The following is a 20,596-nucleotide window of genomic DNA, read 5'->3' as shown; positions in this document are numbered from 1 at the left end:
GGCGCCTGAGGGTGGGAACGCTGGCTGACCCCCTCCTGGGCTTATAGGAGACTGCGTGCCAGCCTGGGAGGGGCGCGAGGTGACCAGAGAGGCTGGGCTGACGGTCTGGGAAGCCCAGCCCGGGCCGCAGCGGCCCTGCCCTGCCCCGCCCCGCCCCGCTCTGCCCAGGGGGTCAGAAATACTTGGAATGACCTTGACTCATCCTGGTTTCCTTGCCCTGGAAAGAGGAAGGAACGCGCCAGTGGCATCAGCGGGGCGGCCACGGTGCTAAGCAGACCTGAGTCTGGCGCTCTGCGCCCCCAGCCTTAGCCACCGGCTGTCTCCCCAGCTCCGTGTTCCTTTGGGGACCATGGCTGGGCGGGGCTTTCTGGACCCTTTACTGACACTTCATGGCTGTGACACCCCTAAAGAAGCCCCCCGGGTAAAAGCCAGTGCCCCAGAGGGCCAACGAGAGAGCCTCGCCCAGCCAGCTTAAGCTGCAGCCTTGGGCTCTGGTCTCTGACGCTTGTCTCTACCCGCTCCCAGGTGAGTCCCCGCTTTCTCCGCGCCTGGCACCCCCCAGCCATCGGCACCAGGATGCCCACGGTGAGTCTGCCATTCGGGGGCCCTGGGACCACAGCTTCCTCCTAGGGGGTGGGTACAAGGGGACTGCAAAGAAGGAGGGGGTTGGCCTTTAACCGACGTCCCTCCATCAGATCTGCCCCTCCTTCCTCCTTCCTGGGCCCTCGGGCCCCGGCCTGCGGCGCTAATATCACTTGTTCTTTTTTTCCCTCTTACTTTCTGGGTCTGTTTCAATGTCTCCATCTCTGGCGCCTGGTCGTTTGGACTTTGACCCCACGTCCCCCTTCCTCCCCCTGCGCCCTTCCATCACGGTCCCCCCAGAGGCGCTGGGCCCCGGGGACCCAGTGCATCACCAAATATGAGCACGCGCGCCCCAAGCCCGGCGAGCTGGCCTTCCGCAAGGGCGACGTGGTCACCATCCTGGAGGTCTGCGAGGTGAGGGGGCCGAAGGGTGTGTGCCTGTGTGCGTGAGTCCACTCAGGGTGCAGGCCAGGGAGTCTTCGCACCCTGACACCCCATCCCTCCCTCCCTGGCAGAGCAAGAGCTGGTACCGCGCCAAGCATCACGCCAGCGGGCAGGAGGGGCTGCTGGCGGCCGGCGCCCTGCGGGAGCGCGAGGCCCTCTCAGCGGACCCCAAGCTCAGCCTCATGCCGTGAGTGGGGACCGGAAGGGTGGTGGAGGCCGCCCCAGCCCCGCCCTTGCACATCCTCGTGCCCACTGCTGCCCCCCGGGCCGCAGGTGGTTCCACGGCAAGATCTCGGGCCAGGAGGCTGTGCAGCAGCTCCAGCCACCGGAGGACGGCCTCTTCTTGGTGCGGGAGTCCGCGCGCCACCCGGGAGACTACGTGCTGTGCGTCAGCTTCGGCCGCGACGTCATCCACTACCGCGTGCTGCACCGCGACGGCCACCTCACCATCGATGAGGCCGTGTGCTTCTGCAACCTCATGGACATGGTCGAGGTGGGCAGAGGCGGGGGGTCTCCGGGTAACCTGTGGGGCTGAGCAGACCCTGGACCCTCAGTGGATGGGGGGAGGAATTCCACAGAACCCAGCACCCTCAATGCAGAGGTGGGGGATTGGACAGACCAGGGACCCCCAAGGCAAAGGTGGGGGGACTGGGCAGGCCCAGGATGCCCATTCAGAAATAGGGGGACTGCCCCCCTATTTCCACCCACTGGGCAGACATGTGAACTCCAAGAGCAGGACCCCCCAGTTCAAAGACAAGGAGACAGACCCCTACCCCCCATAGACCTTTAAAACTCCCACCCTGTGTATCTGCTGGGAAGATACAGGGACCTCAGAACAAAGACCCCCAAGGAAGAGATGGAGGGCGGGCAGACCTGGGGTCCACCAATGCAGAGGCACCCACCGTGGACCTCTGAGTTCACACACCCTCTCCAGAGTGGGATCAGGAACTGGGGTGACTTCCAGAGGACCCCCAGGAATCTTGGAGTTGACAATGAGCCAGATGACCCCCCACCTCCTGCTCCTTCTACACTATCCTGTTTCCATGGAAACCAGCCCATCAAGTCCCTGGGAACCAAACTGCTCTCCTCTTCCCCAGTTCCTGCCCACCCAGTCCACCAGCCACCTGGGAGGGGGACATTGGGCTCCAGGGTTCCCCACCCCCTGGGCTCACGGCTGCCTTTCCATCCGCACCCCGTCCCCACTGCAGCATTACAGCAAGGAGAAGGGGGCCATTTGCACGAAGCTGGTCACCCCTAAGCGGAAGCAGGGCACCAAATCTGCAGAGGAGGAGCTGGCTAAGGGTAAGAGCTGGGCCCCACGGAAGGGCTTTGAAACCACCAGGCTGGCTCCCTGCCCACACTAGCCCGGCCTGGGGGGCTGGTTCCTGAGTTCACGGGCATGTGAGAGCCTTGTAAGGAGCAGGCCCCCAGGGCACGTGTCTGCTTCTCACCTGTGCCTGGGGCTATGCTATGGGACACAAGGATAGATACTTGCTGCCCTTGGAGCTCGGCAGTGCCATCCATCGGCACAGGTGAGTGAAGAAAGCCTTGCCCCTGCAGTTTATCCCCTGCCCTGCATCGCCTGAGCCAGGAACCTGGACCCGAACTTGTCTCCTCCCCCTCCTACCTCAGCCCCCACTATCCGTTGGGAACTGCCCGCCATAATCCAGAGTTTTCACAAGTAGGTCTCCAGGCCTTTCTTCCTAGACTCTTAGTGTGGAAGCGCTGCTGAAATCTGATCAGCCTCCTAGCAACCCACGAACCTCCACAGACAGATGGTGGGGGGGGGGTAACTGTGCATGAGTTGCGTGGGATGGGAGTCAGACCCAGGTTTCCCACGGAAGGTGAGAATCCCGCTTCTGGCCACTAACGCCCATTAAGCCTGCACCCCTCTGCCCTACCCATCCCTGCCTCAGGCCTTTCCCTCCCTCCTCCTAGGGCACAAACCCCTCCCAGCCCTCAAGGTAGCTACATGAATAGCCACCACCATCACTCCCTGGATTTTAAGCTCTTCTGTACCCCCTGCCCCAGCTTCTAGAACCCCCCCCACCCTGGCCTGGGTTTCTGATCACAGACCACCTCCAAAGCTTCCTCCACACCAGCTGGGACCATCATGTTACTCTTCAGTCCCTCGCTTGCCTCTGTGCCTTTGCACGCCCCGTTCCCTCCACTCCAGTGCTTTTCCAGGCAGTTATTCCTCCATGAAAGTGACCGCCCCCTACACCACATCCCTAAGGAGCCTGGTAGCACAGTGGTTATCCGTTGGGCTGCTAGCCACGGGGTTGGCCGTTCTAAACCACCAGCGGCTCCTCAGGAGAAAGATGAAGATTTCTACCCCCATCAAGGGGTACAGTCTTGGAAACCCACAGGGGCAGGTCTACCCTGTCGTAGAGGGCCACGATGAGGCAGGATTGACTAGAGGGCAGGAGTTTGAGCCGACCTGCCCCAGGTCTCGAAAAAAGAAGGAACTGCAAAACACCCAGTAATAGTCATGACGTAGGATGTATGAAGCATGATTCTCGAGAGACTAGAAGTCATAGAAAATTCAATAGAGCACATAAAATTGATATCCTAGGCATGAGAGCGCTGAAACAGATTGGTCCGGGCCATTTTGAATTTAAAAAATCATGTGGTTGGTTATGTTGAGAAAGGAGTCTGGTGGCATAGTGATTACACGTTGGGGTGTTAACCACAGGGTCAGCAGTTCAAAACCACCAGCTGATCCTTGGGAGAGAGATGCGGCTTCCTACTCCTGTCAAGAGGGACACTCTCAGAAAGTCATGGGGGCAGCTTGACCCTGTCCTATGGGGTCACTGTGAGCCTGCGTCAGCCCGGTGGCATTGATTATTTTGACAATGACAATTTGCAGAGGAGTGGCATCTCATCCACTGTCAAAATGAACATTGCAGGATCTACCATGAAGTATAATGGTATCATACTCATGTGCCTACAGGGAAGAAGAGTTAATAATACAACATTTTTTTTTTGGGTGCCGAAACCCGGGACAACATTTTTTTTACAACTTTTAAAAAAAACCTCATAAGGTACCCCTCCAAAAGTACCCACTAGCTGTTAATGCCAAAGATGACGAAATAGAAGATTTTTGCCAGCATCTACAATCTGAAATCGATTTAATATGTGATCCAGTGATCATTATTCAACTCAACTCACTGCCGCCTAGTAGATTCTGACTCAGAGCAACCCTCTAGCACCAGGTAGAAATGTTGTTGTGACGTTCTGAGACTGTAATTCTTGACAGGAGTAGAAAAGCCACATCTCTCTCCTCTGAAGCAGCTGGTGGTTTAGAACTGCTGACCTTGTGGTTAGCGGCCCGATGCGTCACCACTCCGCTACTGTTGTGGCTTCCTTTGATCATTCCGAGTGGATGGAATTTGAAAGGTGGAAAGGGTGAGGGTCCGTGGTTGGAAAAGACAGCCTTGTGACAGAAACAACGCTAGGCATGACCGAACGTTGCAGGACCATTGGCGTTTTCACTGCAACTACCTTTTTTCTTGGCCAAATGGGATGCACGGGCATACACTGTCTGTGGGAAGAGATGATGGAGAAGCTCCATACCATCGGTCAGGACAAGGCCGGATCTAGGTTACCTGACTTAGAGCACATTAAAAATTGGTACCGGAAGTGGTGTGTCTCGGATGACTGTGGAGCAGACCACCAATGGCTCCTACGCAAGTTCAGGTTGAAACTGAAGAAAATGAAAGCCAGTCCTAGAGCCAAAGTACGACCTTGAGTCAAGACCATCTCAATTTAGAGGCCATCTCAAGAATCACGTTGACACATGGAACACTAAAGACTGAACACTGGACGAGGTGTAGGCCGCCATCGAGAACATCATCTGTGAAGAGAGCCAGAGGTCATTACGAAACCAGGAAAGAAATGCAAGACCAACGTGGATGGCAGACGAGACTCTGAAACTTGCCCTTGAACGTAGAGCTCAACATTCTCGAAAGATGATGACGGTCGAGAGCTGGACAGAAAATTTCACAAGCCAAATAAAGCATGATCATGAAATGTGCACAGACGTGGAGAAAGAATCCCCAAAGGGAAGAAGATCATCAGTGCTATCAGGCTGAGAGAACTGAGAAAAACTCAAGCCTTGAGTTGAAGTGTTGAGGGATGTTCAAGGATGCAGGAAGCCTCAAAAGACACGATGGTCGGAATACGCAGTCACCGTACCAAAAAAAAAAAACCCCAAAATGCCATGCTCAACCACCTCAAGAGGTCACCTATGGTCAAGAACCAACAGTCCTGAAAGAAGAAGTTCAAGCTGCACTGAAGGGTTTGATTAAAAACAAAGCCCCCGGAATCGCCAGACTACCCATTGAGATATTTTTAGCAAACAGCTGCAAAACTGAAAGCACCACCCATGTATGCCAAGAAATTTTGAAGACGGCTACCTGGCCAACCAACTCCAAGAGTTTATTTGTACCTGTGCCAAAGAAAGGTGGCACCGTCAAAGGCAAGACTTATCAAACAAGATTACTGACATCACGTGCAAGAAAACATTTGCTCAAGATCTTTTAAAAATACCGGCAGCCGTACAAGAACAAGGAGCGGCCGGAAATTCAATCTGGATTCATCCGAGAGTCAGGAATGTGAGCTGTCGGGGCTGATGTAGAGGATACCGGTAAGGTGTTTACCTGAGTTTTATTGACCTATGGCTCAAACACGTTATGGATAATAGTGTGAAGAAGGGGAATTCCCGGACACGGTCCTGCGGAACCTGACCAAAGAGGCAGTCGCTGAAGATCTGGAAAGGTGTGTGTGAACTTGTATGTTTTCACCATAGTCATTCGATCCGAGATGCATAGGAAAAGGAACAGGGCATCAGGATGGGAGGAAAGCTCCTTAACAACCGGTCATATGCAGAGGATACAACCTTGCTGGCCAAGAGCAAAGAGGATATGAAGGTCAGAGACTCTGGACTTCAATGTGGGTTACCCTTCCAGGTAGAGGACAAATCTGCCTGGGAAGAAGTAGGGACAGTGCTCCTTGGAATCGAAGGCAGTGAGACTTCATCTCATGGACTTTGAACGTGTTACCAAGAGAGGCCCGTCCCTAGAAAAGGACATCTTGCTTGGGGTAGTATAGCAGGTCAGGGAACAGCAGGGGGGCGCATCCACACAGTGGGTAACCATGGACTCAGATGAATGTGGGGGTGGTGTAGGATCAGACAGCGTGCCTTCCTCTTGTGCATGAGGTTGCTAGGGGTCAGAACCAAGTCCATCACACCTAAGAACCCAAATGTCTTACCCCCACCCCCCACCGAATTATTACATCCAGCCCCTTGAGAAGAACATGCCAGGAAAATGTGGGTGCCTGGTTGTACTTTAAAGGCTCTTGATTTGGAGAGAGAGGAGGGGGGCTGCAGAACCAATGACCAGATTGGGGGGGGGGGCGGAGGATAGAGGTGATGGGTGGGGCAGAGGTTATGGCAGCACTGGAACTGTTATCCCATCTCTATGTATGTGGTATTTTTGTGTTTGTGAGTGCTGAGTATATTCGTGGCTGGTCCGAAGTGTTACCATCAAAGGGAAGGGTCTGCTGATGGGGTCAGAGGAGGGACACCATGTCACCAGCCAGCAGAGGACAGAAGGGCAGTCCCACCCTTAACCCCCCTAGCAAGCCCCCCGTTTTTTTCCAAGTCAACCAAATCTAGGTTACCTGACTTATAAACACATTAAAAATTGGTACCGGAAGTGGTGTGTCTCGGAGAAGAGTCTGGAAGAATGGGGGGAATGCAGCCACCCATGTGACCATAGCAGGGGTCCTGTGGGGCATTTCCTAGTCTCTCACCAGGACCCAGTCTCCCCATAACAATGCCTTCTTCTCCACAGCCGGCTGGTTATTGAACCTCCAGCACTTGACCTTGGGAGCCCAGATCGGAGAGGGAGAGTTTGGAGGTGAGTAGGGGAGTGGGGTAGAGGCTGGAAGAAGAGGGGATATTACTCAAGTGCTTTCTAACTAGTGGCGCAGCCAAGCCTCAGTTGCTCACTCTGTAAATGGAGGCGCTGACAGCTGTGCCGGGGAGTGAATGAGCTCCCGGGTAGATGTTAGCCTGTCTGACACACCTCCATCATCTTGTATGTGATGGCCCCTCTGCTTGGAATGCCAGTCCCTGGAATGGTTATTCCAGAAGGTTCTCTGGCTTCCACCAAGACTTGTCAAACTCTTTTGTTAAAGGGCCAGAGTAAGTATTTTCAGTTCTGTGGACCAGATGGTCTCTGCCGGGTTCTACTTGGCGCTACACTGGGAGGACAAAAAAGCAACCACAGACAACATGCAAATGAACGGGTGTGGCCTGACGCCAATAAAACTTTATTAATAGGTTCTGATATTTGAATTTCCTATCATTTTTGCATGCCACACAATAGCATCCTTTTGTTCAGTGTGACCCTCCCCACCTTCCCCCCTGCCCCAGCACACTCCATTTAGAAATGTAAAAAGCACTGGGCCCAGGAGATGTAGGAACACAGGTGATGGGCCGGATTTGACCTCGGGCAGCTGGAGTTTGCAAACTCACACTCTCCTTGATTAGGGGGTTGTGCTTTTGGGAGCCAGGGGTTTTAAGGTCTGGGGCTTCAGCTGGGCAGGCAACACAGAGTATCAGTGTGTGTGTGTGGGGGGGTGTCCTGTATCTGTCGGCATCCCCCCTCCCCTCTCGCTGATCTTCACCCCGCGCCCACCCTCCAGCGGTGCTGCAGGGGGAGTACTTGGGACAGAAAGTGGCAGTGAAGAACATCAAGTGCGATGTGACAGCCCAAGCCTTCCTGGACGAGACAGCGGTCATGACGTGAGCCCCTGGAGTGGGCGGGAAAGGGGACAATCGGGGGGTCGAGTCCTGGCCACGCTCTCACCCACCCCATCCCACCTGGCCCCCAGGAAGATGCAGCACAAGAACCTGGTGCGGCTCCTGGGGGTGATCCTGCACCAGGGGCTCTACATCGTCATGGAGCACGTGAGCAAGGTGGGGGCCGAGCCTGCAGTGCTGGGGGGTGGGGATCCCTGAATTTATGAATAGGTGAGGATTCTGAAGGGGGCTGGGTCTGGGAAGCCATTGGAGGTGAAGATTCTGGTAAGGGCCAGGATCCAGGGGGACGGAGCCTGCAATACTGGGTGGCTTGGGTAACCCATCAAGTGTGGAGTCTGAGGTGCTGGCAGAGGTGGGGATTCGGTGGGGGCGGGGCCTGAGGTGCTGGCAGAGGTGGGGATTCGGTGGGGGCGGGGCCTGAGGTGCTGACAGGTGGGGATTCCAGCGGGGGTGGAGTCAATGCCCGTGTGGGTGGAGCCTGCCATGCTGCAGGCTGAGGTTCCCGGTGGGGCATGGCCTGAGTTGCCTGAGGGTGAGGATTTGAGGATCCAGTGGGGACCTGTCCTGAGGTGCTGGGGCGTGGGCTAGTTGCCATTGGGGGCAGGGCCTGAGGTTTTGGAAGGGTGCAGACTCGGAATGGAGCAGGACCGAGATGCCAGTGAGATGGGGTCCCCAGCTGTTAGGATCCCCAGCCTTCCACTCCTCCTGCACAGGGCAACCTGGTGAACTTCCTGCGGACGCGTGGCCGGGCCCTTGTGAACACAGCCCAACTCCTGCAGTTTTCGCTGTGAGTGGGGTTTGCAGCGCGGGTGTGGGGAAACTGAGGTGGGGAGGGAGGAGGAGCCTGGCGGGGGAAGTGCGGGGGGGACACCCCCGAGCTCCCCGCCCTCCCGCCGCCCAGGCACGTGGCCGAGGGCATGGAATACCTGGAAGGCAAGAAACTGGTGCACCGGGACCTGGCGGCGCGCAACATCCTGGTGTCCGAGGACCTGGTGGCCAAGGTCAGCGACTTCGGCCTGGCCAAGGTCGAGCGCAAGGGGCTGGACTCCAGCCGGCTGCCGGTCAAGTGGACGGCGCCCGAGGCCCTGAAAGTCGGGGTGAGCCCCAACATTCTGGGGCGGGGGCGTAGGGGGACGTGGGTGCGTTATCTGACCCCTCCGAAACCCCCCAGAAGAAGTGGGGAGCACTGGGTAAGTAATTGCTCCCTATCCATCTCTACCTGGCTCCTCCCAGTGTGACCCTTTCTGGGCTTTAGTTTTCCCATCTCTTAAATAAACTCAGGGACGGTTGGTCATTCTGACACCACACCCAAAAAATGACGTACAAATTAACTGACGCCCTTGAGTCGCTGCCGACTCACAGCGCCCCTGGAGGACCGAATAGAACGAACTACCAAGAATAAAGCTTTTCGGACCCAGGAAGCCTTCCTCTTTCTCCCCTAGAGCAGCTAGGGGATTTGAAGTCTTACCTGTTGCCAGCAGCCCAATTCATAACCCACTAAGCCACCTGGCCCATGGTGCACCAAACCCAAACCAAACTCACTGCCACGGAGTCGGTACCGACTCACAGAGTCCCTGTAGGACAGAGTGGAACTGCCCCTTTGAGTTTCCAAGATTGTAACTCTTTCCGGGAGTAGAAAGCCCTTTCTTCTCCAGAAGTGTGGCTCGGGGTTTTGAACTTCTGACCTTGCAGTTAACAGCCCAACATGTAGCCCGTGAAGCCACCAGGACACCTCTGACACCACACCGAGTGGACAAATGCCGGCCTGCTCACTGAGTCTGAGCTCGGCTGGACTGTGGGCACCTGGGGGTGGAGGGGAAGGGTCTGGGGCAAAGGCCGAGAGAGAGAGTCTTCCCAGGGGCGTCCAGCAGAAAGAGGGGCTGGAGCCTGCCCCTCAGCCTGATCTCTGTCCACAGAAATTCACAAGCAAGTCGGATGTCTGGAGTTTTGGGGTTCTGCTGTGGGAAGTTTTCTCCTATGGCCGGGCTCCGTACCCCAAGATGGTGAGCAGGGTCAGAGAGATGGCTGCTGGGTCTGGAGTGGGCCTGGGGGCCGTGGCCCTGAACCCCAACTCACACTGACATGTTCTCTGTCCACAGTCACTGAAGGAGGTGTCGGAGGCCGTGGAGAAAGGCTACCGCATGGAGCCCCCCGAGGGCTGCCCGGGCCCCGTCCACACCCTCATGAGCAGCTGTTGGGAGGCCGAGCCCGCCCGCCGGCCGCCCTTCCGGAAGCTGGCCGAGAAGCTCGCCCGAGAGCTGCGTAGTGCTGGTGCTCCGGCCTCTGTGGCCGGCCAGGAGGCCGATGGCTGCACCTCACCCCGTGCCCAGGAGCCCTGACGCCACGGGTGGGGCCCTGGGCCTGAGGACCAAGAGAGTGGGGGTCACAGGAGAGCGCAGGCCAGGCCTGAGGAGGGTCGGCCTGCCCGCTGCCCGCCCGGCTCCAGGGCAGGCCTGCAGGGGCTCCAGCAGCCCATGGACCCCACAGAGCCCAGGAAGGGCAAGGACTGATGCCTCTATAAAGACAGTGGTTCCAAGGATAGTGGCTGTCGGTGTCTCTCTGACCCTGGAGCCCTCTCTCCCTGAGGGCTCATGCCCCACCTCCACAGACCTGTGCTTTGGACCCACCCACCTATCTACCCACCCACCCATCCATCTAACATCCACCCATCTACCATCCATCTATCCACCCATCCATTCATCTACCACCCATCCATTCATCCACCCGCCCACCCATCCATCCACTCGGCCAGCAGTTCTTTTTTCTGTGGCCACTGGGCTTCACACAGCCCAGGGGCTCCGATCCACACAAGAGAACCAAGTTCAATTCCCGGCTCCTACCCCTCATGTGATGACACCACTGTCTGTCTGTCCGCGGAGGCTGGCATGTTCCTGCGATGCCCCCCAGGTCTCAGTGGCACTTCCACACTCAAATGAGGCAGGAGGAAAGGCCTGGCAGCTGGCTTTGGAAACCCAGTCCATGAAAACCATGTGGAGCAAAAGGACCTGGTCCAAAACTGACCGTGAGGACAGTGCAGGACTGGGTAGCGCATTGCCCTGTGTGCTGGGGCTGTCTGGAGGGCCACTAAGAAGGAAGCTTGTCCCCCTGAGCTGGGGGTGCCAGGCCACAGCCGACCCCCATCCTCATCTGAACCCCCCTCCCCGCCAGCTGAGCCAGACCGCAGAAATGTAACTCCAAGATCATACACTGACCTCTGGGGTGGCCCCATGAAGCCCCGCCCACCCTATGGCCTCAGTTTCATGACTATTCCTGGGGCTCAGGGAAGGGGGATAAGGCTGGAAGGGCAGGGAGTGGCCTGGCCCCACCTAACCCAGCTGTCCACTTGGCCCTGCCCCCCCCCACACCCCTAATCCACCGTCTGAGCTGACACAGCGTCTGGAGACTTCAAGCATCCTGCTAAGTCGCCCAAAGCCCCCTACACCGCTGCACACCCCACCCTGCCCCGGCGCTTAACCCTCCAGGTCCAATTAGCTAATTGGGGCTTGAGCAAGGAAGCAGCTCTCTAGCGTGTTAGAGGAAAGACATCATTAGGGGCATTAAATGCCCCCCTCCCCACCCCCTGTAACTGCTGGCCTGGGGGTTCCACTGCACCCTGACCATAGAGCCCTTGCGAGCCCATCTTACAGGTGGGCAGCTAAGGCTGAGCAGGGATACAGACCCCACAGAGTCCCTGGGAACTCCCCGCAGGTGCTAAGCTCATTCATCTCAGCCATTCTCTCTGTTGTTACCTGGCCTCAGGTGTCAGTATATCTCTGGGCTTCCCGGGTTTCCATAGCTGATTTTTGGAAAGAAGTTTTCCAGGCCTTTCTTGTGAGGGACCCCGGGTGGACTTGAACACAACACCACCACCCTGGTGTGGCCACATCCATGAACCTTTCCTCTGAGCCTGTCTGTCTCCCAAATTCCAACATTCTGGAATGATTGTCTCCACTTCTTCACTCTGGGTCTCCTGGGCCGCGCCCAGACTGGAGCCCCTAAGCAGCCCTCCCTCCAGCTCCCCACATTCACCCCTTTCTTAGCACTTGGATCCCCACTTCCCTGGCCGGCTCTCAGGGTATCTCCTGGATGCCCTCCCTGCCTCCTCAGACCAGCCAAGATCAAGGCAGCCTTCGGCTGTTCCCTTGAAACTCGATGTACCTTTAGGAAATTCTCATCATTCACTTGCCCCCAAAACAAGAACCTGGGGTCTCCCCCAAACCCCAAACTGACCCTCATCTCCAACCTGTCTCATCTTACTCCCACCTCCCAGGCTCCTCCTCCTGACCTCTGGTCCTGTCCTACCCCACTCCACAACCTGCCATAAGTCCCCAGGACCCTCCCTTCTACCTTCGACCTTGTCGGGGATTTGCAGCCTTTTTGTTGTCTCCTATTCCGCCTGCCTACCCACTACAGCCACACACACAAACACACGCACACTCCCTCCTGCTCCACTTCTTTCACTAAGCTTCCTACCTGATCCCTCCATTTCCCCCACCCCCACTGGTCCTCTTGTGTGTTTACCTGCTGGTTGTGGATCTTCCCCTACTCCCCCCGACCCAGGGGACTTTGAACAGTACCTAGAACTAGAAAAAACACCCCCAAACTCACCGACATCGAGTTCATGCTGACTCACAGCGGCCCTATAGGACACAGTAGAACTGCCTCTGGGTTTCTGAGACTGTAGCTCTTTATGGGAGTAGAAAGCCTCCTCTTTGTCTCACGGAGGGGCTGGGGGTTTGGAACTCCTGACCTGGTGATTGGTGGCCCACCGTGCAACCCACACTGCTCCCTGGTACAAAGAAAGCCCTCAGTGGGTGTTTGTTGGGTGGAGAGATGGTGGCTTCTATTCCTACGTCAAAGGCCAGCTAAAATGAGTCCACCCCCAGCCTGACCCTTGCCTGGGTCGGCGTCCATGGGAGCCAGCAAAGTCTTTGCCTCTTAAGGCTCAGCTCCCACACCCTGACCCCCACTCGCATGGACAGCTGCGAGCCCACGGGTTGGGGAGGGGGGCTACTTCTGGGTCTCCACAGTGCAAATATCAAGGGCATTTCTTGAGCATTTCCCATTTGCCAGCTGATGCCTGGGTACAGTGTGTGACATGTCTCCAGCATGCCCCCCATTTCCACAGCCAGGGAAGCTGAGGCCCAGAAAGGTGGAGGTGGCCCTTGGTAACTGAGCCTGGACACATGCGGCCCCAGCCCTGACCTCCCTCCCTCCCTCCACTAATCACCTCTGCTAATCCTCCGGGCTGGGACTGGTGGCCAGGCTGGGAGCGACGGTGGTGGCTGGCGGTGTTGGCTCTCAGAGGTCTGGCGGACGGAGGGGTGCTGCGTGGTAGTGAGCCTGGCAGAGGGCGTGAACGAGTGGTGGGGTGGGTGTGCGGGACCCCCTGGGGCAGAGGGCTTGAGGGGTAAGAAGGCACCCCTTTGGGAGCAGTGTTCTGTCTTTTCCCCTCGCTGGGTGGGGGTGGGGGTGGTCTTAGAGTGAGGCAGAGAGATATAGGGGGCTTGAGAGAGACACAGATGGGGAGAGAGACAATAGGGCCAGGGAGACAATGACAGAGACCAGAACCAAAGCCAACCCAATGCAGGCAAGTCCATCCGGACCTGTAACGATCCTATATTGGGTCTCCAGGGCTAGATCTTTACAGAAGACAGCCTCAGATTTCTCCTGAGCAGTGGCTGGTGGGTTAGAACCGCTGGCCTTGAGGTTAGCAGCCCAATACCTAGCCCCACAGCGCCACCAAGGACCTTTAAAATAGAGACAGTGACATAACCAGAGACAGAAAGGAGCAGAGAGAGAGAACCCTAAAGGGGGGACCCCGAGGTGGGGGAGGGGTCAGGTCGAATGGCAGGACAAAGTGGACAGGGACGACTTCTCTGGCAGGTGCTTGGGTGTCTCCTGTCCTCACCCTGCCGCTGCTGCCACCGGCAGTCCCTCTTGCTATCACTCCACTGTCTAGCCTGCTGCTGTCCTGCCAGGGGAGGGCCAAGGGACGAGAAGGCATGTTCCTGAGCCCAATTGAGGGGCCCACTGGTGAGGGTGGGTCCCCGGGGCCAGACAAGGAGACCTGCAAGAAGAAGCGCAGGAGGAACCGCACGGCCTTCACCACGTACCAGCTGCACCAGCTGGAGCGGGCATTCGAGGCCTCCCACTACCCGGACGTGTACAGCCGAGAGGAGCTGGCGGCCAAGGTGCACCTGCCGGAGGTGCGCGTGCAGGTGAGAAGGCCCTCAGTGCCCCGCCCACTCCCTGTACCCAGGCAGGAGATGCTGGGGAAGTTTCCTAGAGGAGGGGCTGATGGGGATGAGGCCGTGGCGGTGAAGTAGGAGTTCGCCAGATGGGCAGGAGAAAGAAGCGGTGTTTATCTCGCCTGTGCAGAGGTCAAGTTGGAACTGTTTCTGCGGAGCTGGGTGGGAGGGGGAGGCGGAGAATGTCGCGACAGAAGAGATCCAGAGGACCTTGAATGTCCAGCTCAGCGGCTCAGGCTTCATGCTGGGGGGCCTGGGGGCTCTGGGCAGAGGATGGCAGGAAAGGGCTGAATTCAAGAGATTCCAGAGCTGACTGGATGTGGGCATTACAGCGGGCAGGGTGGTGGGAGAAGGAGCAGTGGAGAAGGATGAGCGATTTCCCCGCCCCCAGGCCTGAGAGGGAGGAGCCTTAGAGGGCGGAACCTTAGAGACTCCGCCCCTAGCCATGAGAGGGCGGGGACTTAGAGAATCCCGCCCCTAGCCTGAGTGGGCGGGGCCCTAGAGACTCCCGCCCCTAGCCATGAGTGGGCGGACCCATAGAGACTCCCGCCCCTAGCCATGAGAGGGCGGGGCCTTAGAGACTCCCGCCCCTAGCCTGAGTGGGCGGGGCCCTAGAGACTCCCGCCCCTAGCCGTGAGTGGGCGGGGCCTTAGAGACTCCCGCCCCTAGCCATGAGAGGGCGGGGCCTTAGAGATTCCCGCCCCTAGCCGTGAGTGGGCGGGGCCTTAGAGACTCTCCGCCCCCAGGTGTGGTTCCAGAACCGCCGGGCCAAGTGGCGGCGCCAGGAGCGTCTGGAATCTGGCTCCGTGGCTGTGGCAGCCCCGAGGCTCCCCGAAGCCCCCACCGTGCCCTTCGTCCGCCCTCCGGCCGTGCCGCTGCCCCTGGAGCCCTGGCTGGGCCCGGCGGCCCCTGCGGTGGCCGGCCTCCCTCGCCTCCTGGGCCCGGGCCCCACCATGCAGCCCCACTGGGCGTCTCCGCCCTTTGCTCCGGCCTTCACTGACGGCTTCCCGCTGGAGGCAGCGTCCCTGCGGCTGCTGGCCAAGGAGCATGCGCAGACCCTGGACAGGCCCTGGGCGCTGGCTTGAGCCAGGTGCCCGCCCCACCTGGGGCCCCCCTGAGAGCGGTCACGCCAAGGTCATGAGCCGGTTTGCTGTCTGGCTGCCCGTCTGGGCCCACCTACGCCTCACCCTGCCTTTCCGGGAAGACTGACCCCAAGCTGGGGGAAGTGGTCACGAGGCCCTCTGGCCTGAAGCTACTGGAATCTGCCTTTTATTATGAATGTGAGCATACCAGGGGTACCCTCCAAAAATGGAATTGTGTTGGGCGGAGCTCTTGTAGTACACATTTTTCCCGATAGGCGATCATTGAGCAACTTCCTCTGAGTTAGCACATCCAGTGGCCACACCTGGTCACAGTGAATTTTCCCCTAAAAGCCGTCTCTCAAACCTCGTTTTTTTGTGATGACCAATATAAATGAACAGTGTGCGGCTGTGAAGTTTTGTTTCCTGCTGGGGGGAAATGCTGCAGAAACTGTTGTGACGTTGAACACAGCTTACAGGGACAGCGCTTTGGTAAAAACTCAAGCGTATGAGTGATTTTCTCATTTCAAAAAAGGTGAAATGTCAATGACCTCCTTCTGGACGACCATCGACGTGCATTTGGAGTTCATCCCACCAGGTCCGACTGTCAATCAAGCTTCCGATTTCGAGGTTCTGAAATATCACGTAACAGTGTGTGACAGAAACCTGATTTGTGGCAGACGGGGGACTGGTTTTGTCATGGCGACAATGCACCTGCTCATGCAGTCATGTGCACAGTTATCGACAAAAACAGCATGCCTCTCTTGCCCCACGCACCTTACTCGCATGACCTTGCTCCATGTGACTTGTGTTTCTGTGAATGCAGAGGGACATTAAAAGGCAGCAATTTGCCCTTATAGAAGAGGTGAAGCAAAAGGAGGTGCTGTCGCCATCCAAACAGATGTTTGAAAAATGTTTCCAAGAATGGAATTGCAGATTTGACAACTGTATGCTGTGTAAGGGAGAGTACTTTGAAGGTGATCAGGTTGGTTTGTAAAGAAGTTTTTTGGGGGGTAGCCCTTCATATATCCAGCCAACCCCACACTGACTTAGCAGTCATGCCCCTCTCTTCAATTTGGTGACACTGGTGACCATCTTTAAGTTGTGCAACCATCTCCCCAACCTTTCCTGTGCTGTTTCCTCCACCACACACTCCTTACCGATTCAGCTAAGCTTTTGTTTGGTTTAAAGACTTCAGGGATATTTTGGGTTTAAAGTTTAATGATTATTTCAGTTCGTCCAGCCTCTCTGGCTCCCCAAAACCTGGATTCCGGGAGTATGCAGCATGCTGTTCTCTGTCCCCCTCCCTTTTGCTCAGCATTCATAGAATCCTTGCTCCAAGAATCTGCTCCTGATAGCCAGGCACTGTCCAGTTCTTTCAGCTTCATGGCAAAGGAGCATTCGATCATGGGGACAATTAGTCACAGCCCCTGCCCGCTTTAGGGAAGTCTCCTCCTGTTACATAGACATGTGCAGGCTGGGGCTGAAATCTGGCATTGCTGCAGGCTTGGTTCTCAGTGGATACCAAGCTAGTGGGTGGACGAGGTGGACATGACTCAGGCCTGAGCTGCCCCATGTGACCCTCCCCCAGGGGCAGCCTGGGTGCACCCAGATATCTTCCTCCCTAGGCCACCACTTGGCTGACCACTCAGACAGCTCCAGGTCCTCACAACCAGTCCACCAGGCTCACACTGATACTCACCACCTGCCCTCCCCTCAGGCTCCCCACCCTGCTGACACCTGACCCTCACACCTGTGGCCTTCCTCCACCCACAGCTGCCCAACTGCAGGGAAGCCCTCTGTGAATGGTCAGTGCCCCATGCATCCAGCCACGCCCACCCCCACCTATGCACTCACCTAGTCAACTACTCATCTATCCAGACATCCTTCTTCACCCGTCTACTTACCAACCCACCCCTCAACTCAAACATCCAAGTCGCCACCTGCCTGCGCATCCAACTACTCAGCTATCTGAACATCCATCTATCCACTCACCTGTCCACGCATCTGCTTACCATCACTTCAACTGTCCATGCACCCACCCACCCTGTCTGTGCGCCCAACTATTCATCTACCTAAGCATCCATCCACTTACTTCATCCATGTACTTGCCAACCCACCTACCCACCTGCATATCCATCAATGTACACGCCCACCCATCTATTCTTCCACTCACCCATCCATTCCTGTATCCACCCACCTACCCCGTCTTCTCATCCATTCAACACATTCTCAACAACACACTTGGGGGGGGATTGAAAACAGATGAAGATTCTTGGGGAAGAGAGCCTAGGAGCCCCCAGGGCGGGGCACAAAGCCCTTGGTGACACTGCACGGTGGCTACACACACACCCCTCCCCCCACTGAGGGGGCCTACTGTGTACGGTGGAACCCAGAGAGGACAGAGGGTCTCTGCAAGGGCCGAGTCCTCGGCCAGGACCTGGCTTGGCCAGCAGAAGCACAGCCAGTCACGGTGCAGAGGGGATGGGCAGGTAACTTCTGTGTGGTGCTCCCACCCAGCCCAAGTTCCAACAAGACCCGGGTGTACCCTGGCCACATGAACCCCAAAGTCTTTATTGGCCCCCCACGGTCCTGGCCTGGGCATAGCAGGCAGAAACCTGGAGGAGGGGGTTGCCTGTTTGCGAGGGAAAAGTCTGTTTCTGGCAGGAACGTAACATGTCTGTTTGTGGGCGCTCAGGCAGCGTGGGGTGCAGCCCCACCCCCACTAGAACTTCTGGTTCTTGCTCAGCCGGTTGTGGCGCCAGATGTTGTGTTTCCGCAGCAGCCGCCAGTACTCCCGGGTCCCAGGGTCTAGCTCCTCCAGTGTCTTGGGGGGGCCCACGTTCATGTCGAACAGCCTGACGGGCAGGGGAGGGGACGGTGGGATGGAAGGGATGAGAATTAGCACCCCATGTCCCAAGGATGCAGAGCAGACCCCTGCCTCGGTCAGATACTTGTAACACCCTCCGGAGCCACCCACTTTACTGAACCTTCCAGAACTTTGCCCAGGACCCCACCCTGTCTCCTCCAGCCCCACGGGCCTCCCTGATGTTCCTGGGACTCACCAGGCCTGGGCCTGCCTCTGGGCCTTTGCATGGCCGTCCCTCCCCTGCAAGACCCTTCCCACCCATGGGGGCCTTAGCTCAGAGGACCTCCTTGGTAAGAAACAACTCACTGCCCTCAGTCGATGCCGACTCATGGTGACCCTTTCGGGCAGCTTAGCACTGGCCCTGCGTGTTTCTGAGACTGTAACTCTCGACAGGAATAGAGAGCCTCATCTTTCTCCTGCAGAGAGGCCTAACCACTCTGTCCCCAAGGCCCCAGTCCATAGGAAAGCTCTCCCCTAAACCTTAAGACTCTGCAGCCCAGCCCCTCCCCACCACCCCCTCACTCACTCTCCTCACTCCCCTGGGACAGACCTGGCGGACTTGCCTGATTTGTTTATGGTCTGGCCAGCTTCTTGCTCGTGTGTGTGTGTGTGTGTGTGTGTGTGTGTGTGTGTGTGTGTGTATGTATAAGTGTGTGCAGGTGCGCTTTGCTTCAGCACTTAGAACAAATCCTGGCACGCAATCAAGGCTTAAGAAGTATTCCTTTAAGGGAAACGGGGAGCCCTGGTGATGCAGTGGGTAAAGCAGTGAGCTGCTAAGCAGAAGGTCGGGGATTCAAACCCACCCGCCGCTCTGTGGCACCAAGATGAGGCTGTCTGCTCCCGTCAGGATTTTCAGCCTCGGAAACCCTAGGCAAGGTCGCTGTGAGAAGGAACGACCCACAGGCAGCGGGTGGTGATGGGAAAGATTTAATCCAAGCACATCGTGCACGGGGTGAGGGGTGGGGTGCCATCACCCTTAGCCCACTCACAGACAGGGCAGCCCAGGCAGAGACATCGGGACGGACCAGGCTCCCCCACCCCCCAGTGGTGCCCCCGACCTCCTCCTGGGGCAGCTGGCTGCGGGGAGCCTGGGAACCACTTACCACTCAGGGTACTCAGCATCCGGTTTCAGGAGGACGTCCTGACCCTCCTTGTAAATGTTGACGCCCATGGCGTGCGTGGTGAGCCGGACCGGGTCTGTGCACACGTCTGGATCCTTCAGGGCCTCGCTGGCCACGCTGCCCTTGCTACTTTTGCCCCCTTTCATGACTGGAGGTGGGGGTGGGGGTAGGAAGGAGGGACTCAGGTCAGCCCTGTCCCCTTCATGGAGGCTAGCTGTCCTCTCCCTCCTGGCATGGCCTCAGACCTGGTTAGGCACCGCTCCCCCTCCTTAGTTTCAAAATGATTGTGAGTGGGACAAGGGCATACTGTGACATGACGCTGGGGCTCAAAACTAAAATATAGCCGAACGATGCAGCTCAGTGACTGAGTCGCACCTTCCAAGTCCCATATTGTACCCCTGAGCAAGTCTCTGGTGGCTACGCCACACATTTATCGCCTGAAGACCTATATTCCCCTTTCCACAGTGGAGATCAGGCATGGCTGTATCTAGCTGCAACCCCATGTATGCCTTCGTTTTGCTTAAGTGACTAATATCTTAAACGAGTTTTGTTTCAGCCTCGAATTTCTGGCGAGGATCTGCCCAAGATCTCCTAGCAGTGGTCCTCAACCTTCCTCATGCCGCGACCCTTTCATACAGTTTCTCATGTGGTGGTGACCCCCCCCCAACCATACAATTATGTTCATTGCTACTTCATCACTGTCATTTTGCTCCTGTTATGAATTGGGCCACCCCTGTAAAAGGGGTTTCGACCCACAGGTTGAGAACCGCTGAGTTAGGACCTAACGATTTAGAGGTAGCAAGTAGATTCGAACCTATCTACTTGGGTCTCCAAAAACGCAGCCTATAGACCCACGCCTGCGCAGTGAAACGCACTTGTTCCCTGTCCTGCAGCTTCTCCTGCAGATTCACACTGACGCCGGCGCACTAGCAAATCAAAGCCCTAGAGCCCGGCGCCGCGGTCCACTCGCTCTGTAAGGCTCCTGCTACAAACGCGCAGGCGCGGGGAGCCGAGCGTCGGCGCTGCACGCTTGCGCACTGAGCGGTGACTCCCGCGCCTGCGCAGTACCAGCTCCCCGTGTCGCCCATAGTCCCCATCGTCGTTACCCTTAAAGCCAGTTTACCCGGTCTCTTGGCATAATTCCGGACGAGGGGCCTTCCGGGTGGGCAAAGGTTCAGGAGCTCGTGGGCCCGCCCGACGGCCCAGGTCCGGGCAGTCACAATCAGCCGTCTGGACGCCATGACAAACGCCGACTGCTTGCACGTGCACGCTTCCGGGAGACGTCAACAGCTCAAGGTGTGCTTGGGAGATGTAGGCTCCTGGAGATTTCTGGGAAGTGTAGTTTGTCCAACCATCGACGTCGACGCGGGACGCTTGAAAAAAGTTCGTGGAGAGATGGAATTAAAAAATAACGGAAT

The 20,596-nt window shown here is 57.1% G+C and overlaps 3 protein-coding genes across 3 annotated transcripts; 2 read left to right on the top strand and 1 right to left on the bottom strand.

Moving 5' to 3' along the window:
• Window positions 1-349: 349 nt before the first annotated feature.
• On the top strand, window positions 350-10,376 carry MATK (megakaryocyte-associated tyrosine kinase). The gene is made up of 13 exons (XM_075538602.1): window positions 350-421; window positions 526-585; window positions 883-996; window positions 1,098-1,213; window positions 1,300-1,519; window positions 2,235-2,328; window positions 6,885-6,950; window positions 7,741-7,840; window positions 7,930-8,014; window positions 8,572-8,645; window positions 8,760-8,955; window positions 9,775-9,861; window positions 9,958-10,376. The coding sequence occupies exons 1-13, from the start codon at window positions 350-352 to the stop codon at window positions 10,195-10,197; spliced, it is 1,524 nt and encodes a 507-aa protein (XP_075394717.1). The 3' UTR covers window positions 10,198-10,376.
• Window positions 10,377-13,863: 3,487 nt separating this feature from the next.
• RAX2 (retina and anterior neural fold homeobox 2) lies at window positions 13,864-16,341 on the top strand. The gene is made up of 2 exons (XM_075535565.1): window positions 13,864-14,079; window positions 14,856-16,341. Exons 1-2 carry the CDS (start codon window positions 13,864-13,866, stop codon window positions 15,192-15,194), a joined length of 555 nt encoding a protein of 184 aa, XP_075391680.1. The 3' UTR covers window positions 15,195-16,341.
• Window positions 16,342-17,742: 1,401 nt separating this feature from the next.
• MRPL54 (mitochondrial ribosomal protein L54) lies at window positions 17,743-20,471 on the bottom strand. Its single transcript, XM_075545063.1, has 3 exons — window positions 20,302-20,471; window positions 19,161-19,326; window positions 17,743-18,046 (listed from the first exon to the last, which is right to left on the bottom strand). The coding sequence occupies exons 1-3, from the start codon at window positions 20,417-20,419 to the stop codon at window positions 17,914-17,916; spliced, it is 417 nt and encodes a 138-aa protein (XP_075401178.1). The 5' UTR covers window positions 20,420-20,471; the 3' UTR covers window positions 17,743-17,913.
• Window positions 20,472-20,596: the final 125 nt, after the last annotated feature.

This window comes from Tenrec ecaudatus, chromosome 1 (assembly GCF_050624435.1).
Source record: "Tenrec ecaudatus isolate mTenEca1 chromosome 1, mTenEca1.hap1, whole genome shotgun sequence".
NCBI classification, from domain to species: domain Eukaryota; kingdom Metazoa; phylum Chordata; class Mammalia; order Afrosoricida; family Tenrecidae; genus Tenrec; species Tenrec ecaudatus.
This window is presented reverse-complemented; position numbering and strand designations above follow the sequence as displayed.